The 27,260-nt window shown below is 43.0% G+C and overlaps 1 protein-coding gene across 3 annotated transcripts in view; it reads left to right on the top strand.

Moving 5' to 3' along the window:
- Positions 1-27,260, top strand: part of ABCC4 (ATP binding cassette subfamily C member 4) — a 243,967-nt gene that overhangs the window by 210,869 nt on the left and 5,838 nt on the right. For all 3 annotated transcript variants that reach the window (XM_044249963.1, XM_044249962.1, XM_044249964.1), the window contains exons 27-30: positions 2,400-2,489; positions 9,794-9,966; positions 10,420-10,525; positions 19,385-19,519. In XM_044249963.1, coding sequence (XP_044105898.1) covers positions 2,400-2,489; positions 9,794-9,966; positions 10,420-10,525; positions 19,385-19,519 — 504 coding nt within the window. The remainder of the gene's footprint in view (positions 1-2,399; positions 2,490-9,793; positions 9,967-10,419; positions 10,526-19,384; positions 19,520-27,260) is intronic.

The following is a 27,260-nucleotide window of genomic DNA, read 5'->3' as shown; positions in this document are numbered from 1 at the left end:
TCAATCAGTTAATGTTCTAATAAATCATTCCCTTTATTCAAGTTTTGACTGAAATTGTACTCATTTTGAAATACATATTTGGCATGTCATGACAAAGAAAAATAATTCGAATCCACTAAACTCTTTTCTTCTGATGACTGCTAAGTAAACATGAGTAATCGTCTACCATATCCCGTCAGACTGACAGTAGAGTTTTAAGTGGCAGTAGGAAAGGGTTAAACTGAACCTTTTTCTTTTTCTGGCCTCGGTGACTCGCTGGCTGACGTGAGCACAACCTCCCTACGGCCTGCAGGTACCCGAGGAGTCTGTTTCAAGCTCAGCATAAAGCAGCTGCAGCTTTCTGCAAAGAATCCCACTAGCCCCCCAGTCTTTGGAGAGAGTCATCCCTTTCCAGACCTTTGGTGAGGGAGGTGATGAGAGAGCCCTTCCTGGTGGTGAGCGAGGTGATCGCATTTTAAAGGTGTGCTCCCATGCCCGTTCTCTAAAACCATCAAAACCATGACTTTCAAAGCTGGGAATCCCGGGCCCTTCCAGCATTTAACAAAGGAAGGAAATTCTGTCTTTTAAACACAAGGCAGTTTTTTTGTAGATTAGCTTTGGTAATGCCTCTGCAGAGTGTACTTTGGAAACCAGGCAGACCTTTTATCGTAGACCTCTTACTGGACATGAGTTTGCTTTATGAAAGCCCCTGAAGGCAGACGTATTTGGGTTCTGTACATCCGGACAGGCTTGTGGTTAGTAGAAGCCAAGAGACCTCCTCCTCCTTCTTTGGTGTTGAAGCTGATTCCTTAATCTGTTCTCTTTCAGCCTCTTTACCTCCCCAAATCCCAGTCCTCAGAGTTTGGGCCCCCGAGCAGATACTGGCCATGGTTTAGAGCCTTGGTGGTAGGAGGATGGGTAACAGCCTTCCTCCCTTTGGCATCCTTCCAGGAATCAGATGGAGGAGGGGAAACGCCTAGCTTGTTGAACTCTTGTTGGAATTGATCATTATGAAGAGTAAGACAAAATAGAATCTGAAGAACTTCTCAAGTAGAACAAAGACTTTCAAATACCGAAGACAATGATTGTTATCTCCCTGATGGAGAACTCTTACCATTGCTTAGATGGTGGGGTTTAGTCTTTGGTCCTAAACTTGGTAGTTTTAAGGAAGACTTTGACCTGGCATCTTGGGGTCTTTCAGGTCAGGAATCATTTTGAAACATCATATGACCAGTGATTTTTCATTGCTCTTGGGGTATATGGGACACTTAGTCAACTTTGTAAAAACAAAGTGTCCTTTTTAAAATGTCTTTTAATATTTGGATTTTGCCTTGAGGCAGACATGTTTCGGTCAGGCGAGATTTGAGGCAGGTGATTCCCTTGAGCCGTTCTTGAATGCCTATGGAAGAGTCCCATCGCCTCCCGTTCCCACATCTGTGCATCTCATTGTTCTGCCCCCTTCCCTGAAAATACCCAGTTGGGCTCTTCCCTGCTGCCTATATTCTTTTGGCCTGGGTTATCAGAGTCATCCAGAAGAAAACGTATGTGGCCTACATACGCTTGCATGAACCGGGTTCTCTCCTGAAACCCAGAAGGAGGCATATATTGCAAGAGTGACTTAATTGTGGCTCCTCCTCATGCACATGAATAGGAAAGAGCTATTTAAATTAAAATAATTTTCTTAGTACACACGCCACAATGGGTTTCAGGTTATCCTGCCCTTGCAGGTAATGATGAGGTTCTGTGAGGCGTGTAATCCCGATGCACAGACAAGATAATGTGGGGATAAGCTGGTCCAAAAGCAGAGGCATCTCTTGACGCACAGAGGCGCCACTGGGCCCATTTGTCTGCATTCTCTTAGGACAAGAGAACAGGGCGTCCTGTTCCTGCGTTGGGAGAGATTCCCCATCCCAGAAGACAGCTCCACCTGTGGAGGGAACATCTTGGCTTCTTCATCAGTGCACGTGGGAACATATTGCCCAGTTTTGCTTGGAGTCACAACCGTCAACAGAACATACTCTTACTATGTTCTGGAGTCGCACCAGGAGTGACGATAAACTTAACGAGCGCTCTTGATGTAACATTCCTGAAATAATCCTATCCGTGTATTTCCTGTGTAAGCAGATACTGCTAGGAAGGCATTTTTAAAAACCAGATCATCCTTTCTCTTCAGTTTCTTCTTAAAACGACACATTTCAGCAGTTTCTTTTGTTAGCATTCAGGGGTCCGGAAGATATTTTGGGTCCCACTTCGTATAATAGAAAATTAATAGAGATACTGGTTTGTCTGAACACACATTTGCAACTGTATTATTAATGATTATGGTGAATTTTGGTTTTATATTTTAATTCTGGAATGTAGCATTGAAATAAAATGACAAGAGCCTATAATAACAACATCCACTCTTCTGGGGTATTTAGGAACCTGTTTTATTCACTGGAACAATGAGGAAGAATCTGGATCCCTTTAATGAGCATACGGATGAGGAACTGTGGAATGCCTTAACAGAGGTAATTTATAAAATGGAATTATGAAACTTGTTACCATCGGTTTGTATGTCTGTACCTGTAGAACATTGTGAGTAATTAATGGGAACGGATTGGTTTGACTCACTTTGTTCACCCTCCAGGAGAGCGTTGATGATTTGGATACACTTAGAATGTGTGTACTGATGATGATGAAAACCAAAAGTAAAATGTCTCATGTTTTCATTGCAATTTTCTTCCTGGAATCCAAAGCCACTGGATATATTATCTTACTTGTCTTTAGCAAAGCACTAACCTGGACATTGTATTTATGGGTCCAACTTTCAATGACCGGTTAAACTGCAACATTCATTTTATTTCTCTGTTCTTGTGGAACGTCCACTAAATGAAGACAGTAAGAGTTTTTCATTATTGACGGGAAAGGTAAATGAGATCATACTAATAAAATGCTTTGAGGGTTTATAGGAAAGTGTTTATTAAAGTTAAACAGAATGTGTAACAGTTACTTTTGGCAAATGTAATTTTAATGCACTAAGTACGTAGAAAGAACAGAACCCTGGAACTTTTGCTAAGTTTTCATGCTGATCTATTCATTTCTAGAGGATTTTCTATTATTTGTATAGTGTTTCCATTTGGACCACTCCTTTGAATTTCCTTGCCCTTGCATGGGAAGGATTCAGGCTGTTAGGATGCTGTTGGTTTAGTATGTTTTGATACTAATTGTTTTATGTCCTTGTCCTAATTCTGCAAATTGACTCTAAGCTCCTGGGTGGCAGAAACCATGTCCGACTTCTAAACCTTAGGCAGTCTTTTAAACCCTCGAAGCACCTAGCTCAGTCTTTGGCTTTTAAAAAAGCACTTAATAACTAGGTACTAAGTACTTGATCTCTTCATTTGGAGACCACATGGCTTATTTCTTTAAAAACAGTTGCACACAGCCCGTGACTGATGGCTCACGGTGTTGTTGTTCTGCATTAATGTGTTTGTCATTGAGTGTCACCCTTCCAGGGAAAGCTGAGCTCTTCCAGTTTATAGATGAGCTTTGTGAGCAGGCCGAGTTGGAGGCCCGACAGTTTCCTGCCGGCTGCCGGTCGTTCTGGTTTCTGAAGGCATGTCGGTGCTGAGTCTTTACACACCCGCCCCGCTTTCCAGTAACCGTAGGGATTTTATTTGCCTAAATTGGGCCGATTACTTCACCTCCTTCCTACTTGAAAGCAGGGGATCTCTGATTTCATTTAAGTTGGTGGGTCTTTTCTGGTGAAATTCTGGAAGGGCAGAGGTGGGCAGAACAGTTAGCCATCAAACCTAAGGAAAAATAGGATGAACATTAATGCTTTTGAACTTGTATGACAAATTTGATGGTGCAATTGTGACACACCTTAATAAAACAGGAATTACTGGTAAATTATTTTTCTGTTTGCTTCAGAGCTTGAGTTCTCTCCTGATAGATTCTCAGATAGTAAAACTACTCTAGAAACACACTGTTCCAGGACCATGAAGAAATGTTAATTAGGAGACAAATCCTATAAAAACTATCGATCATAACTTATTTTTTTTAAGATTTTACTTATTTATTTGACAGATGGATCACAAGTAGGCAGAGAGGCAGGCAGAGAGACAGTGAAGGGAAGCAAGCTCCCTGTCGAGCAGAGAGCCTGACTCGGGGCTCTATCCCAGGACCCTGGGATCATGACCCAAACCAAAGGCAGAGACATTAACCCGCTGAGCCACCCAGGTGCCCCTTTATCATAACTTATATTTCATCTTAAATATCTTTCTTCTGCCAAAATTAAAATAAAAATTAATAACTTCTCAGAATTCTAAAAATGATACAATGGAAGTGGTTATAGTAAGATCTACCTTTATTTTCAACTACATTAGGAACTTTCTTGAATAGAAATAAGCATGACTGTTTCACAAAGTGAAGTGAGTGGTTTTCGTGTGTTGCTTCTGGAATTGACCTCATTGCTTCAGTGATACTTCTTAGAGTGAGAATTCATCCCACAGTTGTGTTTCTCTAGAAATGATTTCTTCATGACGTGTATGTTTTTCCACAAAAGATTTGGTAGATTTTCTTAAAATAGGAATATCTCATTTTATTTACAGTATGATTCCAGCTGTTTTAGTCATACACAGATAGGTGTCCCTAATAAAGCACCAAAACATGAACATTGCTTAGTTGGGGAATAATAAAGCAATAAGTCATCCTCCACCTTTGGCTTTCTTGAATTCTCCAGATTTTCTCTGGTGTTCTCTATTACTTTTATCTTCTGGAGCGTACTCCTGGCAGGTGAAGTCCCACACACTTGGCACAGTGTTTACCTGGGTTCCATGACCCTCTTTCAGGGAGGTTCATTCTGTAATAGATCAGGGACCCTTCACCTCGAGTCCTTAGAATCTCCAGATCTTTGGACTGTGGACGAAGAGACTTCCTTCCCGAAAATTGTGCTCCAGCTAGAAGAGATGCAAGTTTGTCCAGAAAGACACCATACAGAGGAGTCAATCTAATGCCATTCAGGTTCTTCTCGATCTCTCATACTCAGTCTACCCACCATCTCCACAGCTTGCTTCTTCCCCTGCCGTCCGCACCCGAGTGCGTCAGAAGCAGCCCTGCTCTCCAGTAGAGGGTAGGAGACCCGTGTCTTCGGACCTCCCTTCAAGGTGGGCTAGCCATGGGGTCAGCTGCTTTACAAATGATGCCAGACAGGAAACAACTCATCGGGTTGGCTTGAGAGCCAGTAAGAGAGCACAACTGTCTTCTGATTAGGAAGTCCAGTTAAAAAGATTTTTTATTTTTAAGGCCTTTTGGTTGTGTTTCCTCCTCCTCCTCCTCCTCCTCCTCCTCGATGAGCCAGAAGGTCAGAAGGGCGGCAGTCCTGTGCCCACTGCCCATCTCATCTGACCTCTTTTTTCATGTATTGAAAAATAGTCACAAACCAAAGAAAGTTCACTAGAAAATTGGCGGCCTTTGGGGTACCTACAAAGCAGCAGCAATATTTAAATACAAATAATGCCTAGAAATGAAGCAGTTTATTAGTCAAGGGGCTAAAAGAGTATAACATATAAAACTTAGCAGTATGATACTCCTTTAAAAAGCCACAACGACAACGAACACCTTTAATACTGGGATGTGCGATTAAGAGTGGGGTACGTCCGGGGCGCCTGGGTGGCTCAGTGGGTTAAAGCCTCTGCTTTCAGCTCAGGTCATGATTCCAGGGTCCTGGGATCGAGTCCCGCATCGGGCTCTCTGCTCAGCAGGGAGCCTGCTTCCTCCTCTCTCTCTGCCTGCCTCTCTGCCCACTTGTGATCTCTGTCTGTCAAATAAATAAACAAAATATTTAAAAAAAAAAAAAAAAGAGTGGGGTACGTCATGTTAGAACATGGAGGAATTGTCCGGTTATGTTCACCGCTGATGGTGTCTCTATTAGAATACGGGTCTTTCTCAATATATAGGAAACCAAGCCCAAGAACTCCGAGCATCAGCACTGTACCCTTGGGGGGTGTAAAGCAACTCTTCTTTTGTGATATGTGCATTTCCATTTCTCCTGAGGCTGCGTATTTTGGTAAATGAGCTCTCCCTTCCCTTCATTTACTGTTGGCTTAGTTCTAGGAAAAGCTCCTACCCACCTGTTGATTGCATTTCAGACTCTCTTCTCTCTCCAGCCTGCAGCAGCCTTTCTCTTTGACAAATAAGAAAGTTCCACAACATGTGGAGAGGGTGTGGCATCCGTGTTAGCCTCCTGTGATGGGGGCTGGCACCTGGTCCATTCCGTACCCATAGCAGGTTGACCTGACGAGGTTTACAATGATGCAAATGGCTGTCATATGAATTCAGTTCATTATTTTCAGTTTTGCTGTAGTTTATTATTTTCCTAAGGTTAAAAATAATCTGAAGGATTCTGTATGGAGGAGATAAGTATTTTTGAATAGCATTATTTGAACTTTTTTTCCTTAAATTTTTTTTTAAAGATTTTATTTATTTATTTGACAGAGGGACAGATCACAAGTAGGCAGAGAGGCAGGCAGAGAGAGAGGAGGAAGCAGGCTCCCTGGTGAGCAGAGAGCCTGATGTGGGACTCGATCCCAGGACCCGGGGATCATGACCTGAGCCAAAGGCAGAGACTTTAACCCACTGAGCCACCCAGGCACCCCTTAAATTATTTTTCAAAGCTTTTTGTTTTTTATTTGAGAGAGAAAGAGAGAGAGAGAATGAGAGTGTGAGCAGGGGGAGGGGCAGAGGAAGAAGCAGACCCCCTGCTGAGCAGGGAGCTGGATGTGGGACTTGATCCCAGGACTCCAGGATCATGACCTGAGCTAAAGGCAGTTGCTCAACCGACTGAGCCACCCAGGCGCCCCTCCTTAATTATTTTTTAAATGCCTTTATACACTTTAAAGTATGATGTTAGGATATCTTGAAGCTACGTAGCTGTTGTGAGGAACTCATTTCTTTTACAGTGACATTTAATAAGAAGAAAATGGTATCTTGTATAAATTACATGGATTTGTTTCCTGATTTTTATAGGAGTAAATATGTCACAAAATGAAGTGCACTTTTGGGTTCATTATGCATCCAATAAATACCCAGGGGGAGCTCTTTAGAGAGGCATTCTTGTAGATTCTGGGACTCTTACAGTCATCAAAAGAGACTATCCCCTCTCGGAGCTAAAATTCTCATGGAGTAGATGGAACATAAGCCAATGGATATGTAATCAAGTCTCCATACCGATGCGTGCAAAGAAGAAAAATAAAGCCGAACACGAAGGGAATTTAACTGACCGCATTATGAGACAGAAAGTATCTATTGATCTCTTTGTATCAGACAGTATTGAAAACTCTGCACATCCTGACTCATTTTATATTCCAACAATGTTAGGTGGTAGGCGCCTTTAAAATCATTACAGTCTTATTTACAGGTCAGGAAACTACGATAGAGAAAGTAAAGAACTTGCCCAGTGGGCAGACGCAGGCAGTACTCATGCCCAGGCTGTCTGGCTTCCGGGTCCCAATTTTGTATTTAAAAATTTTCAGATAACAAGAAAACAGAAACAATAGTATGACCCACACACATGCACCCTTCACCTGGTTCTTACATGACCACGTCTGCTTCCTCTCTTCTGTAGTCTGTGCTGTGCTGACCCTGCTGGAAAGTCAGTTGCAGAAATTTTCATTATAAGTTACAATTCACCCATAGATACCTAACTATATGTGGTATAAGAATAAGGACTTCTCCTACATAATCCTTATCTCACTCAAGACCCAGAGGTAATATTATGCTGGTCACAGGTGTTCACATTCCCTCGGTGTAACTCTTGCTTACTGCCTTCTGCCTCTCTCATCTTTTCTTGGTTCCAGTACTTCATTATAGATAGAATGAGTGAATGAAAACACTACAGACGGCTTTCATGTTCATATCATTCTCATAATCAGCCCTGATTTGTCATTGAAGACAATCTCAGAAAACTGTGTTTTCTGGAAAACCTGTTTATTATTTATCAGGCAGCTATGGGCAACCCAAAGGAAGATTAAAAACCAGGCTAGTGAGCTGTCATGTGAGTCAGGGGGCGAGCATGAGGTTATCTCTTCCAACATCAGGATGTCCAGTCTTAAGAAAGACGTATTGGCTTAGGTGTTATCAAAGTCAACTGGGAAGGAAGAGCTGGTCAAAGCCTCAATGGGTTCCATCCCCTGGGGTGTAGATCAAGGTATCTTTTCATAAGAAGAATCACTTGTGGGCGCTTCTTGTAGTGGAGGGGGTTGGCTAAGCCAAATCTCTCATTTCATACTTGCCAGTGCACGGACTGGCCCCCACCATCCTCATCTTACACTTTAGATTATATAGCTTTCATGCGAATGCTGAGTACCAACACTGTGTTTATCCCAACGCAGATTCCCATTCCTGGGGATTGGACTTTGGTCTTAAGCACAAAAATCACATTCACAGAAGTGCTTCAGCATTTAGGGGGCTGTAAAAACATTGCTCACGCACCTTTGGGTTTCGTCATTTGATGTTGCAGTTCCATGTGCCTGCTTTTTGGCCATCACCCAACAATCTCTTGGTTCTCTTAATTCCAAGTGTATTTACTCTCTATTCTTTAACCCTCAAGGATAGCGTGAGTTTGGTTCTTATAAAATTTCCCCAAATAGGCATGAAGCTGAGCTCTACCACTCAGCCTGGTTTCGGATTATCTTCAGTGTTGAACAGCTTATTGTTTTTGGAACTTAAAATTGTATGAAGGTAGATTAATATAAACACTATCTAAACTCAGAGTCTGGGGGAAGTAAGATGTGATGTTGTGCCCTGTTTCCATGAGTTTTCATTCACTGGAAATCCTTTATGAGATTAAAGTAAATTCACTTGACTGGTCTAGCAGGGTGTATTAAATTTGGGAAAGAGCCCATCCCCAAAATAGGTTCCAGGTTTGCTAATATATGAGGTGTGGTTTGCCATTGTTTGAATTTGTGAATTTATTTATTTTTTTTTAACTTTAAAACCTTCCAAAATGGTAAAGTGCTGACAAGATTATATCTTTAGAGAAGCATACTTCCTGTAACAATTAAATTTTTTCTTCTCCCTTTAGTGTACCAACTCCCATACAAAAACGTATTCTGGGAAACTTGACTCAACCATACTGATCCATTTAATGTTTTTAGTGTTTAGACTACACTGAGAGAAATAGCTTCATGTTTTGAGAAATTTCCGTACTTAATCCTGAGAGAGGGGTTCCTGGTGGACATCACGTGGCAGGGGTGATTTCTTATCACCAACTTGATTGGTATCATTTTATATATCAGAAAATTTCCTCACTGTAAGTGTGACTCAGTGGTTTTTGGTAAATTTGTAGTCATCGTAACAATCTAGTTTTAGAACATTTCTATCCCCCACCCCCGATTCTCTCTCATTTATTTACGGCTAACCCTCTGCCCCCAGGGAACCCCTGTTGTGCCTTTTATCCTTATAAATTCCTACAGATACCTTTTCTCTAAAAATTAAGGGGGGACATTTTTAATTATTCCCTATGTTACCTTGAGAATAGCTTTATTCAGCATACTGTATATCTCTTCATGTGTGAACAGACGGTGCCTACTGATGGCAACGCAAGAGTCTAGACTCCCATTAAGCATGTGCTCCTAGGTCAGAATCATTCTGTCCTGAGTTGATGCAACCGTCTTTTTCAGTAAACAGTGATTGGCAGTAATTCCCCCCCATCACGTGACTAGGCATGTAAGATACATGACGTCCTGAGGACTTCAGAGCTCTCATGTCCAGTGGGCTTGTCTGCTTTAATAGGAGATCGTTTAGGAAGAGGTCATTCTTTCTGCATCCACAGGTACAGCTTAAAGAAGCCATTGAAGAACTTCCTGGCAAACTGGACACAGAATTAGCAGAATCAGGATCGAACTTCAGTGTTGGACAGAGACAACTGGTGTGCCTCGCCAGGGCCATCCTCAGGAGAAACCGGATATTGATCATTGACGAAGCGACAGCAAACGTGGATCCAAGGTACAGAACTGAGGTCCATGGTAATGGTAATGGTAACTGAGGACCCTGGAATTCAATTTTTAAATGCGGTCGGTGAGAAACATTTCATGATGCTGAGAAATGTTTCTGAGCGCTCTCTTTTCTCCCAAGACACCTCTTGATAACATTAATTCTAGAAAACAGAGGGAGAAGCCAAAATGAGTGATACAGTGTGAATGGTTTTGGAAGGCATCCTAACAGAGCTAGTTGCCTAAATTCAACTCCTGAAAGTTTCAAGCAATTGGAGGGAAGAATATTTTATGTCATTATATGCAAAATAGGACATTTCTAAATAGATATTTTGATATTCAGTTTTTTCAACAAGATCATGTCTATGATTTTTTTAAAACATTATGAAAATGTCATATGATCGTTTTAAGTCTTAAGTCTGCTTTTCCCCATCTACTGAAATAAATCCAATTCCTTTTGTTCCAGAACTGACGAATTAATACAAAAAAAAATCCGTGAGAAATTTGCCCAGTGCACCGTGTTAACCATTGCCCACAGGTTGAACACCATTATTGACAGCGACAAGATCATGGTAAGACTCTCACCTGTGGCATTCAAGGTGTTTCCATTAATGTTCAGTTTTTCAACTTAACCATCCGTGTACAACCTGATAGAAACCTCCAATAAGTTCGTTTTCCGTTCATTTTTCTGCTCATCCCTGACAATAACTTAAATACTTAACTGTACCTTCACAATATAAAATTAAATAATAATTTCTTATTTCCATATTAAAAGTTTTTTGAATTGTCCTTTTTCTGTATGATGGTCAGCCATGGAAATACTTCAAATCCAAAATCTGGCCTCCTCTTACAGTGAGTAAAATAGTCATTTTCACTGTGTCACAGTTGTTTCAGTATTTTGGATTCTCCTAATCAAAAAATTAGCCTTCATTTAGGCTGCCCGTTGGTTGTTGGGTAAGTTGCAGGATTTTTCGGCTGTTGGGATGTTCACATGATGTGGCATCAGAGGGGAGTCTGAGAAGAGAGGCCCCGGTCAGACACACAATGTATTTCAACAGAAAGGATTTAATGTAGGGGATTTAACATAGGAATTGGATGGCTGAGAACGTGGAAGGGAAACACGGGGTTAATAATTTTAGGAAGCAGCTACTGAGCCTCAGGTCAGATTTCTGGACCTACGAACTCAGAGGAGAGTCCCTAAGGACTCCTGTGCTCAGACCTCCAAGGAGAGCCACTGCCCAGCTGCAGGTCACGGCTGTGAGGTGCACCAAGAGGCTCGTTCTCAGTGTGTGTTCTAATAGAAGATGGGGGCTGGCACCAGGTCCCAGGCGATGCTGCAGGGTGGCATGAGCCAGGGAGACCTTTGGCTCCGTGTCCCACTGTCAGGGCGCCCCAGTTCTCCCTGCTGGTGGAACCCAACAGCACACCCACTGACCAAGGTCTCTGACATGGGATTTGCAAAAACCCAGCCCCAGCCTCTTACGTGAGAGTGTAGGAAGAAAGGTACCTCTGGGCCCGAGAGGCTAGGTGACCAACCAGCAAATCTGCCACACAGTGGATCGGGCGACCACACACGTGAGAAGATCCAAGCTTTGGTCTCTAGTCCTTGATTAGCTTTTTCTTTCTTAGTAATTCGGGCTTTCCTTACTTATTTTTCTTTCCTTTTTCCCTCCATCCCTCCCTTTTGTCTCTAGCTTCCTCTCTTTTTTTCTTCTGTCTCCTTTCCCTCTGTTGCTTGCTCAGGTTCAGTAAATCCTAGGACGTGGCTTTATAAGATAAGAAAGCCATCCCTCAAAGGCAAAGCCTTTGTATGCAAATGAGCCCAAGGAATGCGAGTTATTTTCAGGCTGCCTCTCCACCTGTGGCAACAGGCTGACTTTCTGCCCATTGTCACCAGACACTACAGTGATTCTTTGATTAGTGATGAGGACAGAAATCGATAAAGAAGGCCTATACAGTGCATGAGAGGCAACAGATGGGGCTAACCAGTGATTTTGATGGTCCGGACTACATAGGTTAATAATTAGTAATAAACAATTAGTAATATCCAAGCTTCCTTACGTCCGGTGAAAATGGAGCTATCTCTTTGGACTTTTGGGGGCAGTTTCTGGAATATTGCCTCCCAGCCTGCTTCCTGTGCATTACCAGACGGGATGGGGGTGGGAGCGGGGCACTGAGAACACCCCAGACTCTCCACAGTGAAGCAGTGCCTTCAACCTTGGCACTCCCCAGACCCGGACATGTATAGAATGAGCTCTGACGAGGCAGACAACAAGAGTTGGGCATTCCCAACCAAAAGGATGCTTTGGTTTTCAAGCAGTGTGGCCGGTCTGGACTAGAATGTCACGGGAGGAAGCAGATCACCCCAGCTGTGGTGGTCCACGATGGCGGCAGATTCCGGAAACATTTAGCATCAAGCATCCTTAGTCCTCCGTTTTGTGTTCTTGAATGGGAACTGGAAAAATAACCTGTCATTTCTGTTTGTTTCCTGTCACGTTGTTCTCGTCTCTCGGCGTCGGATGTTACAGGCTGTCCCCGGAAGCGACCTTCCTCCACAATAAATGAGTGACGCCGTGACGTTTCCCTGTTTGCCACAGTTTATCAGGCCTTGGGGGCGGCAGGAAGCTGGCTTGATCTCCAGTTCATTTGGGGGCCTGTCCAAAAAAAGCCCTTGCTCCTAAATCTACCACATAGAGTTAGTTTTGGGGTTTGGTCTGACGACAGGGATGGCAGCAGCTCCTTCGTGTCGCCTCAGACTCAGACTTACTTGGAGTATTGTGGCCTTGGAATGCGTGATCAGTTAGGGAAACAGCAAAGGACAGAACCTGGCACATTTGTTTGCTGGTCGTTCCTAAACCCTACCCATCAGTGCCTGACCCACAGGTGAGAACTTTTCTGTATCCCCTTAACCAGTCAGCTTTATTGCTGTTCTCAAAACATGCCCATTTGTGGAATGCTCTCCTACCAGTATCTCCCGGTAAGTTTCGAGAACCTCAGATTTTTCTCTCTCGGTCAGTGTCTTTGTCCACAGCCTTAAATAGGGTTTTGCAAAGCAATTTACAGTTCCTCCCTTCCTTTCCAGCCTGGCCTCACTCTGCTCTCCCTCATTCCTTAAAGAGGGAGTTAAAACCGCATAGGTAACCTGTCAGTCGCCTTTCAGTTGGACTGGATGATGGCGGCTCAGGCTAAGGCATTGCTGATGCCTTGCGTTGCTGAGATGGCTGGGTGGGCGGCCGATGAAGGACCATGTGCTGGGTTGAGCCTGGAACATGAGGGAAGGGGCCTGAGATCCGGGGGAGCTGGCGAGACCGAGGGACAAGTCGGTTTGGAGATGGGAAGTGCAGGGTTCTCTTTAGAGCCTGTGACCTGTGCCTGAAAGGCCTAATTTTCCATGGTGGCCTCTGCCTGTTTCCATGGGGCTGCCGCTCCCACCAGGAGAGGTGACTCGGCCACTAGCTCCCATCGCGGTCAGAGCTGGTTTTGACTGCTGACTCCTTTGACAGGAACGGCAGGAGGGGACCTCAGGGAACCCCGGTGGCATGCGTTCCCTAGCTTCCTCGATGGGGAGCAGTCCTCTGTGCTGGGTCCACTCCAGGTGGAAACCTTCTATTTTATTCTAGAGCATCTGATATTCCCATTGGCTTCCGGTCCAGCAAAACACCATGATTCGTGTTCTTTTCTCGAACCTTTGATTTGGGGAGCAATTCTTTTTTTCTTGCTGGCTTTAGAAATACCCATTTCCTTTCCAAAAAGCAAGCGATGGTCTGTTCTGTTATTCTGAACGCTTTAGGGACATAAAGATGCGTTCATCAGCCGCAAGGCCCACTGCTCAGGAGAGGGGTGGAGGGTGGCCGGCCTCGGGGAGCGACCGGGGAGGTGACGGATGCTAAGGAAGGGCATAAGCAACAGCCCTGTCATCGTAAAGTCGTGTAATTGTCCGCACTCGCGGTGTCATAATTACATTTTGTCGCACTGGTGAATACTTCTGCACAAAGACATATGGATATGGTTTTGTTTACTGTCAGTAAATCAAACAAAAGACTTGTTGGGAAACAACTGTGACCTAATTAATAGCTTTGTTTATGTGTTGGCTCTCCAAAGGGATTTGCCCAGTTTTGGTTCATTAAGCGCCATTAATGTGTTAGGCTTACAATTCTATTTTACAAAGATGTTCTCTCAATTTTAACTTTATTAAACATGATGTAGTCGTCATGACAGCTAATTTAATCTTCCTCATTTGCTCAGTTGCCACAAAACAGTGGAGCAAGACAGACAAATTAGAAATCCTCTTTCTCCTAATACTCACCACTGGTTCTGCGTTAAAGACGGCTTCTTCCCTGTTGCTGGAGGATTAGCTGGTTACTGGTGACCTGTCTTCTCTTCAGCCAGGGCAACAGCTTTTTCCTCTGGTCCCCGCGTCCCCGAAGTCCAGATAGCATCCCCGGACTCCCCCCGGCAGCGGGAGCAAAGGGGGCGTCCACTGCCCACCATTGCTGCCTGCCGTCTGGGTTCAGCATCTTCACTGTCAGGAGTCCGGGCGTTCTGCAGAGCGATGGCTGGGGCTGAGAAGCCCAGAGTCCTCCTCTTCCATTCACAGGCCATGCTATGGTCTTACGGTCTTTACCTTTCTTCCTGAACTCCTGCCCCTGTGGAGTAGAGTTTTTCCCAGAGAAATCAAACCTGACACTGTTGTAACATACCCACCTGGAAAAGCACAGAAGCACAGCAGAGCTACCTGGAGTTTAAATTAAATCCCGTTTTTCACCTTTCTGGAACTTTCGCTTCAGGGAGCCTCCGTACGCAGCCGCAGTTAGAACATTCCGGAAGAGAACAGCTCCTTAAATACTCGAATCCAGGTTTTCAGAGAGAAAAATAATGACTCGGAAGGTCGAAAGCACAATCTGGGAGACAAAATCCTTGTGGGGAGGAGGCGGGTGCTTACAAGCAATGGCGAGAATTAGGGGGGAGCAGCTCCCCCACTGTGACCTGGCCTTCGCTTCCCCGGATGACAGTGATTGACCATTCCAAGACCTAAGAAAGGATTCTGAGTAATACTCCCCACAGTGTCTTATCGCAGAGAAGATTACAGGGATCTGTCTCACCAGGGAGGGACCCAGCTTCCATGGCTGGGAAACTTACCATCCCTCAGCCCCTTCAATGCAAGCCAGTGAATGCAGAGGTCCTAGACTCTGACCTTCCCACTCCGCTGGCTGCTAAGTGGGATCTCCCTGAGTTGCTCGTTGCCTTGTTGAAAACTGTCCCAGGCATCTCTTTGCTGTCGTCAGGTTTCTCTTCTACCCTGTCCCGTACTGCCCACCACCCACCCACCCCGCCCCGGCCCCATCTCTCCCTGCAGCCACCCCGCTGTCGCTGATGGCATCCCTCTGTTTAAATATGGTGAGATTATTTTGCAATGGGTCCACTTAATTTTTATATCTAGGACAGGTAGCTGGAATATCTGTGGATACACAGGCCTGATAAGCACATCTTCATTGAGTTTAGGTAACTGACTGACTCATCCAATACAAAGTGTTTCCCTTCGCCTGCTAGAGAGTTGGAGTGATTTGAGGTTGGCGTTCCTGGAAAAATGCTGGCGCGGTGGGATTGCTCGCACACGCGCTCGGAGCTGTGCTTTAACTCGGGCTATAGGAGGGTTGGGGGCACCTGGGGAGATCACAGGAGGCTTTCTTCCAGATAGAAAAGATGTTAAAAATAAAATCTCAAAATTCAGCCTGTTTTTCTGTACATAAAGAAAGTCTGGAGCTGCTTTGTGTTTCCTTACTCTGAAAGACCTGGAATCTTTGCGCAAACCAGTAAAGGGAAAGGCGAAGCGGGCACAATTCCGTTCCTGGACTTTTGTCCATCTGCACCCCCAAGGGGGGGCTCTGTAGACCTGAGTCTTGGTGGCTCCACACTCTTGTTTCTGCCAGTGCTCCCTCCTCTCCGACCGCCCCTTCTCTCGTTTCTCTTTTTTCCGATGTGTGAGATAAATGAGTTTCAAGCCTCCGTCCTCAACCCTGGTCTGTCTGTCCCTCAGGTGCCTCTCCCTCTTGCCCACTCAGCAACCTCAGGTACCTGGCCCTCTGAGTCTCTGTCCCTGGTCCCGTCATCCCCGGATCCCATCACCTTAGTCCCAGTGCCAGCCACACCCCAGAGCCCTCTCAGCTACGCTACTGGGCGGTCACGCCGTCATGCCCCATATTTAGTTTCTTTGTATTTCACTCGGAGTCCGCATGTATCTTGCATGTCCTACATACCAAGGACGATGCCGCGGTGTGGAGATGCAACGGCGGAAAGCAAAACCATGGCCTCCTGCCCTTAAGGAGCTGACAGGCTCAACTCCAGACCTCTCGACCCGTGTTCTCCGTGTCTGGAATGACCCCTCTCCACCCCCACCCCCCCCACCCCACTGCTGCATGTCCAAGCCTCCCCCTTCTTTCAGGCTCGGTTTCGTACGCTTTTCTCCATCTTGAAGCTTGTCCTCAGAACCCGTGGCCAGAAGTCATCTCTTCTGCTATCAAACTCCCCCCTTGTTGTGCTTTTTTTTTTCCTTCTTCTTGCCTTTATTGACATTTGAGGACTTTTTTCTCTTTCTCTCAGTATAGATTCCAGAAAATCAGGGGTTGTGACTTATATATCTTTGGCCTCCCGCATAGCATAACTCATAATGACATGAATGCAGTTAAGTATGCAAGAGGTGTTTGCTGAATAAATTCAGGAATTAATGAAAGTTTACTTATTTTCCTCAAATGTGTTTTTGGCATGTGTTACTTGCGCTTTATTCGTCCTAAAAGTTTAATAAAATTGGTTTTCTTTTTCTGTGAGTATCTGTCAGGGACACAGTAAATAATTTGAGCCCTGAGCATAATAAAAATGCAGTGGAAAGCGGGGGAAATGTTTACGTTTATAGGCATATTTTCCTAAATTATAAAATGTTAATATATGATACTATCCATAAGGAATGGTATCTTAGAAAATTGAATGTTAAAATTCTCATCTCCCTTATTTTGCTTTCTGATAATAAATAATCCAAGTGTCTTTCTCTGGGAAAGAATAGGGATTCTGGGTTTGAATCCCACCTCCGCTATCTTTTTGATTTTGTAGCCTGAGCCAAATGACTCAACACATTAGCGCCTCAGTCTTTATCTCTGCCTGTGGGTTTCTGGACAGAATGTATCTCGCTCATCTTGGAATTCCCTGTTCCTAGAACAGTGCTTTTGGTATTGGGTGTCAGTATTTCTTGGGTGGATAGATGGATGGATGGACGATGGATGGGAGAGTGGAAGGTAAGAAGAAAGGAATGATAAGTGGGTGGATGGAAGGAAGGAAGGGCAAGGAATGGAATTAAGTACCTTGTCTACCTTGAGATTTAACAATGATGTCTCTAAAGCATGTGATACAATGAGTGTTCAAGCCACAGCTGTTTTTATCCTTTTCAAATTCAAAAGATCACTATTTTAGTTATGGGATGGGTTTTTGGGTTTGTTTGTTTTTTTTCATCTTAAGGTAGTCATTCTTTGTTACATTGCTTTTATATTTACTATTTATGAGGCTCAAAGTATTTTGACCCAAATAGCCTTTTGGTAATTGATATTGTTAATCCTCTTGCTTTTTTGAAAGCACGAATTTTTTTTTCTGGCTCTGCCTTTTCAGATACTGGTCAAGTCTGGGAACTAGTCATCTCCGTGGCATTTGTGTGTTTTCAGACGATATGAGAGGAAATGGAAAATTTACTATTCACTCAAATGTGAATAGAGTAGGAAGTTGGACAAGGACAAATATCAGTAATACTTTTATTCCGTTAAAAATTAGGTGAAGTCTTTATAGTTGGAGAACTCATTTTCTGCCAAGTCTGAATCTTTTTTTTTAAAGTCGTTGCTTTTGCAAGAATATAAAGTTCTTCATTGTATGAAGTAATTTGATTCACTTATTTACTTAGTCTTCAAGCACGAGAGAAACCTGTATTTTACAATGGCTTTTTCTCTTCTTCAACATCAGGAGGAGTGGTTATGCTCTCTAATGCTATGCTTAAGTAAAATTACACATTCGGGGCATCTGAATTGGCATGCCAAATTATAGGACATTTTAATTATTATGTGGATGTGACAGATTCAATTATTCTTGAACTCTTTTGAGAAAGCTGCCCTTAGCAGTGATTCACAGAAGTAAACAAAAGATTAACAGGAAAATGCCCTTTATGAGACTTAATACATGTTTCTGATTAAATACCACGGGACGGAATTAACTGCAGTCCCTAGATGTGGACAAACAGCCCACGTCCTGCTTGGAGTTCCTGCCGAATCCCCTTAAGATAAATTTACTCTAAATACCACCGAAATGAAGAACGAAGTACCACTTAGCATCAGGACTGTTTTCCTAGGTACATCATTTGGGGCCAATTGTCTCAGCCTCTTTCTTCCCTCCCCTCCCTGACCATTAACCAGAGCTACTAATAAGTAGAAATGGAGAGTTAAGAGCCCCTTCCTCTCCCTTTCAGTTTCCAATTAGTGGACATATTAATGAGCAGTAAAGTGGCTGAAAGGCCGGCCCTCGGAAGAAAGAGAGAAAAGGAAGCGGGAAGATAACTGTGAAAACAATACTCAGATCTTCTGTAATTGAGATTGGGCTGCCCCGGTGGACTGTGCGGGCCATGATCGCTGGAATTTGGAGCTCAGTTTCTTAATTACTTCTTTAGTCTTATCCAGAGAGAAAATTGGATTTCTAGAGATTTCTTCTATGCGGAGCAATTAGGCTAAAAGCTGCTTAGGTGGCAGATCTTTGAGCCGGTCTTTCGCTCCTAGAATAAGAAGCTCCAACGAAAGCCAACTTCAGGATGCCCCTTATTCTCGCCGATGGGGGTATTTTGTCCCCTCTTACGGCTGCCCTATTCCAGGACCCTGAAGAAATTCCAGAAGCACTGTCTTCTTTTCCAGTTACTGCTCAGATGCTGTCAAGGCTGCTCGGCAGTGAATCTGCCGTCAGGTCACTGCCGTCTGGTCTGGATGACGTCACCCTAGTTTTTAGATAAATTGACTTTGATTTTCTTAAATCAAGAAATTTCCCAGGTCTGAATGTATGTATAAATGGCCCTCAAAGCTCAGAGTCTGAGAGCTAAATGCACTAACTAATAACAACCCCAAATGCCTTTGGCGGAATAGAAAATGCCACAGGACTGCTGAGTGCCCATAATCACAGTCTAAAACTTTCATTTTCTTCCTTTCCTATAACATTATAATAATAAAAGGTCGGGCCAGGCCTTTGTCTGCCTAGTAAAACAGGGTTATCAAACCATTTAAACACCAGCCAGGCCTACCACCCAAATGGATGTTCCCTATTCTCCTTCGCCTGCCCCTTTCCGAAATATTGTCTGAGTTATAATAGGTGACTGCAAAACATTGTGCGCTAATGGGTTTCTTTCTGCTGATTAACAGGTTTTGGATTCAGGAAGACTGAAGGAGTATGATGAACCCTATGTTTTGCTGCAGAATGAAGAAAGCCTGTTTCACAAGATGGTACAGCAGCTGGGCAAGGCAGAAGCTGCTGCCCTCACTGAAACAGCAAAACAGGTGAGCCCGCCGCAAGGAGTGGTAATTAAAGTTCATCGCAGCCGTTCACCCTCGCAATCTGGCTCCAGGGGTGCCGTAACAAGCACCCTGTGCCCTTTTCAATTATAAGCCTTCAGAGACAACGCTTCATGACTGGGTCTTAACAACATGTCCCAGGTTGAAGTCAGGTCTGCTGAGAATCGGCAGAATCGGTGGGGGAGAGGGGAGCCACAGGTGTGCAGGGTTACCTGTGCCGGCAGGTGGGGATGCTCAGGTGCGCGGGCACGTGGGGGCGCTCGGGTGCATGGGCACGTGGGCCTGTTCTGTGCACTGTGGGCTGCTCAGGTGCACGGGCCCCTGTGCCCGCCTGCAGAGAGAGACCAGATTCTAAAGATTTCCCATGTTCGATTCTGGGGTTACAGATTCTCCTGTGGCACAGAATGTCCGTGTTTTGCAGACCGGTTACATTTCAATCTAGCGGCTGCCCACCTCTGACATGCAGATGTGGTCAAGGCACATCCAGGAAATTTGGAAGAGTTTGGGGAAAAAGAAATATGGGATATTTTCGGTCTAGTCTAGAAAGAGCCAGTTCTAGAAAAATCCAGCTATGTATAGGTGGCTTTTCTGTTTCATGATTTGTAAAGAAAACTACATGATACAGGTACTTCCTGCCCAGGTTCCTCCCTGATTCTTGGTTGTTTAGAATCAGACCTCGTTCCAAAACCTGTGCTTCTTCTGCCTTGTGGATGATGAATTCGCTGTTGGAATGATCAAGAATCTGTACTGTCTTAATGCTGTAGTCTGAGTGGTGCTTGAAGGTTTACAGAGCATTTTTATAGAGATGATGGGTGTGAAAGTACCAAGCACTGTGTTTGGTGAGAAAAAGGTGCTCAGTGAACATTCGGATTATCTGGTATCTTTCTAATAACAGTATTGAAGCATCTCATTGTACAGGTGTGATGTGAAAACTGAGGGCTGCTTTCAGGGACTTAAGCTAATGGCTGGCATCACTTGTAACTTTCTGATACAAGGTGGGAATTGGATTGATAGAAACATGGAAGAAAGAAAGGAAAATCAGGTGTTCTTGCCATTTGAGATGCATGGAACCAACAGTCTTCTGAGGTTTCCCATTAGAAGTCTTCATCTGGGGCATTTTAATTATGGATACATTTTTCTTTTTATCTTTTTTTTTTTTTGCACTTCCCAGATTTTCACTGTGGGGAGAAATTTCTTGTGTAATATCTTAAGTATGTGGAGGAAATCTGTCCTAGGATTTAATAGTACTTGCGTATAAGAGATTTATCTAAAACACAGCTTGAATTCTCTTCTGTCCCTGCTTCATCTCACCCCTCTTTAGAAACGAAGAGCTGTGCTTCCATTATTTGTAAGGGATTCCTTTGAATTCTGCTTTCGTCCTCAAAAACTATTCAGTAAATGTATGTATGTGTGCACAGTACTGTGTTGGGAACTCACGTGTCAGAGATGTGCCTTAGTCATCTCTGGTATATACCCCTGAACTGAGAAGAGCAGAGATTTTCCGTCTATGTGCTGAGCCTCTGGAGCCGCAGGATGAGGCTTAGGCTTAGATGTCACACGCCATGCCCTGTAGCCTGCTAGAGCTTGCCTCTTCCCGGTGCTGATTTAAGAGGCTAAGATCTCGGGAGGGGAAGGACATTGCTTGAATTCACACAGCTGGCTGAATAACTAGGAGATTCAGAGTTCAAACCGAGGGTCAGGGACAAGGAAATCTGTACCCTGAACTTTTCATAAATACCTACATTGTATGTGAAGGGAGAGACGCTACACTTGGAGCCCTGTGTTGCTTTTATGCCTGAAATGCAGAGTGTTTTCATCCAGTGTCTCCCAGGGAGCCCTTCCCTCCTAATACCCAGCCAGTCAGTCACTGGGGATCCCCTGTATCATCTACTCATGAAACAGCCAGGAATCTCACAAACCCCTTTGTTCTTTGACCTCAGGCAGTTCACATCAAACAGATGGGTCCCCACCTACATGTCAAAGCCTCCATCTTAAAAATGTGTTATCACTGTATATTATCAAGACGTTGAGTAATGAGAAATAAATCACAGATAGTTCCAGATAACATAAGACAGTATATATTTGAACACCCTCGTTTTACAAATGAGGAAACTAAGGCCCCTTATAAGGAAGATAGCCCTAACTTACGTGAACTCTAGTTTGTAGCAGACACAGAAGTAGAAATCTGTCCTTTTAACATGTTTTAGTGCAAGTGTAAGGTACGTACAGAAATGTTCATAGGTAGCAGAGTTAGAAATCTTGTGGTACCTAGTCCAGTAATCATACACCTCATTTAACAATATTGATGGTGTTACATTTGGGTAGTTATCTGTGTGTATTTCTTGCTCTGTTATATTTTTTAAATTTAAATTGAATTAATTAACATATAGTGTATTACCCAGTTACCCAATCCCCCACTGTTCTCCCTTCCGGCAAAGCTCAGTTTGTTTCCTATGGTTAAGAGTCTCTTACGATTTACCTTCCTCTCTGATTTTGTCTTGTTTTTATTTTTCCCTCCCTTCTATGATCTTCTGTTTCATTTCTCAAATTCCACGTATGAGTGAGATCTAGTTCCATGCATGTCATTGCAAATGGCAAGATTCCCCCCTTTTTGATGTCTGAATAATATTCCATTGTGTGTGTGTGTGTGTACACACACACACACACACACACACACACTACATCTTCTTTATTTACTCAGCTGTCAATGGACATCAGGGCTCTTTCCATCGATTGGCTATTGTGGGCATCATACTATGAACATTTGGGAGCATGTGCCCCTTCAGATCACTGCATTTGTATCCTTGGGGTAAATACATAGTAGAGCAATTGCTGGGTCGTAGGATAGCTCTATTCTCACCTTTGAGGAACCTCCATACTGTTTTCCAGAATGGCTGAACCAGCTTGCAGTCTCATGTTTGGGCCCTTCTTGATCATTTATCTTACACGGCTCTCACATGTATGATTTCACTTCATCCTCATGGCGGTTCTTTCTTATCCTAAATCTCAGTTCATGGATGAGGAGAGTGGATCAAGGACTCACCTAGGGCCACAGAGCTGGTCAGTGGAGAGCAGAGGGCGAATTGCTGGGTGAGGCAGAGAGCTACTCCAGTCCATGTGTTACGTTTCAAAACCCTGCTTCTTTTCTTATGAGGTGTCCAATGTGAAGCCAGGTTCTCCTAAAGGCAGAACATCCCCGTGGGATTTCAGTACTGCCACTGGCTCAGATCCAGTCTCTGGAGAGATGTAAGGACATACATGCCCCAGTTCTTACTCCATTTGAGTATCTTCTTGACATTACTTCTGCATATGCTTGGTCTTCTTAGAACAGGTGGTCAGATGGTCAGCTTTTTAAATGTGTGAGCATCGAATATCAGTGCATCGCAGAGAATGGTAACAACAGGCAGATTAGCGTAAGTCAACAAGCTTTCCACTCCTAAGAGACTGGAGTTCATTCCTTTGACAAGAAAACTCAGCATCTAGGAAAAGGGACTTCCAAGTCATGTTTTCTTGACATAGTTATTTTTCTGAAAATATTGGTGTAGGCAGGCTTAATCATTCTCTGATTGACCCTCATAAATGAGCCATGAAATAGTAGAGAAAGTATTTTTTAGGTACATTAAGCTGAAAGGTGCATTAGTGTCTTAAAGCAACAGAAATGTATTTCTCACAGTTCTGGAATCTGGAATTTTGAAACAAGGTGTCTCGGGGTTGGTCTCTGAAATATCTCTCATTGGCTTGTAGGTGGCCATCTTCTCCCTTTGTCTTAACATGGTCTTCCCTCTGAGTGTGTCTGTGTCCTAACCACCTCTCATACAGGTACCAGTCAGAATAGATTAGGACCCACCCATGTGACCTCATTTTAACTTAATTGACCCTATGTCCACATACCAGTCCCATTCTGACGTGTTGAAGAGTTAAGATTTCAACATAGAAATTTTGAGGGGACACAGTTCAGCCCATAACCAAGGGTGAATGCCCGTCTTTCATTCTCTTTCATGGTGAAACAGACCTAATTAAGGTTGTTCGGAGTTTTTTGTTCCCAGTGTGTAACAGGTGCCGTTTTATCCATTTGTGAAATCACCAGATACAGCCCCAAAGTCAGGAAATCCTGATATCCTACGCCCTATAAGCCTGGACCAGTTGGAACAGATGGAAGAAATGCTTAGCAGCCCCATGGTCCTGTATGTCTTCTGAGGTCCCTGAGCCTCTCGGGGTCCTTATTTGCTGTGCTGGGGTGACAGCACTGCCCCACTCATCGTGCTCTTACTACAAGGACCAGATGAGATGGTGTATACTTACCTGCTTTGAAGAATACAGAGCATTTTACAAATAGAAGAGACTTATCTCTCAACGATCAGAGGAGGATTGGTTTCTTCAAAGCTGTTGATGGAACCCTTATCTCTCTATAATAACAAAAGAAGTACCCAAAGTTCTTCTAGGTAGCTTTAGGGACTCTTTAATGGTTAAAATTTATTTTTAATAATAGGGTTTTTGTTTTTCCACAGATGATACAAGCTAGTGCCACAGAATTCAGAAACCTAGCTGTTTTTAAAAAGAGTTGTTCTAGTTTATAAATAAAATGTAAATCCTCTGCCCCCTCCTGTCGTGACTTGGCTCCACCCTCAGGAGGGACCTTTGGCACCACTTGGGACCGTCCCGTTGTGTGAACACAAACTTGTGCATAGCCAGCCTTTCTGTGTTTGAAGCACCAGTGACTGCCATGTTTTACTTTTTCATTTACTCTCTCCAATTATATAGATGCATGTAGTTATCTCATTCTTTTTATTTGTTTATTTTTATGGATTATTTTTATTAACATACAATGTATTATTTGCCCCAGGGGTACAGGTCTGTGAATCGTCAGGCTTACACATTTTATCTCATTCTTTTTAATGGCTGCCTAGTATTTATGCTTTCTCTGCTCCTTTCTCCCCATTTTTCCTTCTAGTTAAGTTCATTGTTTTCTGTTTTTTTTTTTTTCCTCCAGAGAATACACTCACAGATTTACTTAACCGATTCTTTTATTTTGTGTTACAATTCATCACTTACTGCTTTTATATCCTTTAATTCCTTCCTTCTGTGCTTTATACTGTTGTGGTTTCTTGACTGCATTTGTTTTCATTCTTTCTTACTCATTCATACAGATATTTTAAGACTGTGAACTTTTCTCTGAATACTGTTCTGGCTATATGTGATAGGTCCTGAAATATAGTGCTTTTGTCATAGAAAAGTTTTTATATATAAATCTACAATTTTGGTTTTAGTTCTCACTTTGGTCCAAGAATTATTTGAGAAAGAGGTCTTTAAAACTTCCTTGTGATGGAGGTTGGTTTTTTCTGTTTTCTGTTTTCCCCATCAACATTGGCTTTCATTGCCTTGTGATCACAAAGTTGTCTGTGCTGTTTCCACCCAAAACCAGTGTTTTGTAATACTTTTTTGTGTTCTAATGTATGGCAATTTTGGTGAATGTTCTTTGGGCATATGAAAAGATGGGCTGTTGTCTGTTTAAGGTGTAGCATTTGATAACGTTTAATTAGATTCGCCTTACTAATTGTATTGTTTAGGTAGGTCTTCTCTGCCCTTATTTGGTCCATTTGATGTAACTTAGGGAGGTCACATAAGGTTAGTCTCATAAAGAGGTTTCCACCTTTTAATTCTTCTTATTTTTTGGTAATTTGGATAATTACCAACATTTTTTGGTAATTTTGATGCTATGATATTTTAGTCTACATATATTCATGACCTGGGTTTTTGCTATGAACTATATTTTCTACTATTTAAAAGTGTTTTTCTTTCTTAGAAATGCACCTGACCCTGAATTTGGGCTGTTTCAAAATTGCAGTTGAGTTGCTTTTCACTTTGTTTTCAATGTTCTCATAGGTCTTTGTCTTTTAGTATCAGATTATAAATATATCTCCTGCAAATGGCATGTGGTTCAGTTTAGCTCTGAGATTCAGTCTAAGCCCCCTGCCTTTTAACAGATGAATTTAGTCCATTTACATTTATTGAGATTACAGGTATATTTTATCTTATGTTAGGTTTTCAGCTTTTAGTGTTCTCTTTTAAAACTTTTCAATTAGTATGTATTTCTTTTTTAGTTTTTTTTTGTTGTTGTTTAATTTTTGAGTAATCTCCACCCAACATGGGGCTGGAATGTGTGATCCTGAGATCACACAATGTGTGATCTTCAGGAGTTGCAGGCTCTAATTGACTGAGCCAGCCAGGCACCTCTATGTTTTTTTTCTTTGCTCATTGTTTTATGTCTGTACTTTACACTTCTTCTAGGAACACTTTATTATTATTGATTCCCCATTGTGAACAATGACAACATCTCTTCCCCCTCTCTACCAGATTTTAGTTGTCTAAATAGCTTCCCTTCTATTCTACTATTTACCTTCAAATCTTTAAAAATACTTAAGCCCTGGATGCATGGGCGGCTCAGTCATTAAGCATCTGCCTTGAGTGCTGGTTATGATCTCAGGGTTCTGGAATAGAGCCCTGCATCAGGCTCCCTGCTCAGCAGGAAGGCCACTTCTCCTTCTCCCATTCCCTCTGCTTGTGTCAGCTCTCTCACTTTGTTGCTCTCTGTCAAATAAAATCTTTGAAAAAATACTTAAACCCCCTTATTTTACTTACTTGCTTGTTTTAAATGCTACTTTCTCCATCTCTTACTTGGCTAAAGTCTGTCCTCTAGCATTTTGTCTTTCAGACGTGGGGTTGTGAGATCCATTTGTGGGGCTGTGAAATCTATTTAGTCAGTAATCACTAGCTTGTCTTAAAATATGAGATCCCAAAGAATGGAATGGAAGAAAAAGAACAGTATAATAGTAAATACTTCTTGGAAGTTCCTTCAGCATAGGTGTTGATTCCTACTGAGTTTCAGTGTAATATGGAAAGTACATACAATTGTGGTGACAGTAAAAATAAAGGGATTGGAAAACATTGCTCTGTACCATCTTAAAGGAGGGCTCATTGGAATTAGAATCCCTGACTTTACCACGTGTATGAAGTATTTGCTGCGTCTCTAATTTAAATGTTCTGGTTATAAAATGCTTGGGTCACACTTTATTTCACTTAGTATGCTGTAAACTTTGCCCTGACATTGTTTATTCATAGGGAGACGTCCAAGGCCAAGTTAGAAGTAACTCGATCTTCTTTCCTGGATGCCTGAAGGACTCTTTCTTTATTAGGAAGGCACGTAGTTTTTCCTGGGGTATTCTGTACTCTTCAGGTCCCTAGCTCAAAGTCTTTTACTTCTGGAGGTTACCTGAATGATAGCTTTGAAGTATTTGTTTTGTTTTTGGTTTGTTTGTTTTATTTTTGGTTGGAGTTTCCTCTTTTTAAGTATCTGTCGTTTGTGTGTTTTATCTGGCCTTTGTGTTATAAAGCTATTTTCTCCTTGATCCTTTTAATTCTTTATAAATTCCTAATTATGCTTGCTTTCTCAATCCTGTCCTCCATGTCTCATCCTGTTTGTTTCCAGCCATGGCTCAGTCACTTTGGGCTATATCTCTACCATTGTCATTTCTGTGATTTTTTTTTTAAGATTTTATTTATTTATTTGACAGAGATCACTATTAGGCAGAGAGGCAGGCAGGGAGAAAGAGAGAGGAGGAGGCAGGCTTCCGGCTGAACAGAGAGCCCAATGCAGGGCTCGATCCCAGGACCCTGGGATCATGACCTGAGCTGAAGGCAGAGGCTTTAACCCACTGAGCCACCCAGG

Source organism: Neovison vison, chromosome 5 (assembly GCF_020171115.1).
Source record: "Neovison vison isolate M4711 chromosome 5, ASM_NN_V1, whole genome shotgun sequence".
Taxonomy (NCBI): Eukaryota; Metazoa; Chordata; class Mammalia; order Carnivora; family Mustelidae; genus Neogale; species Neogale vison.
This window is presented reverse-complemented; position numbering and strand designations above follow the sequence as displayed.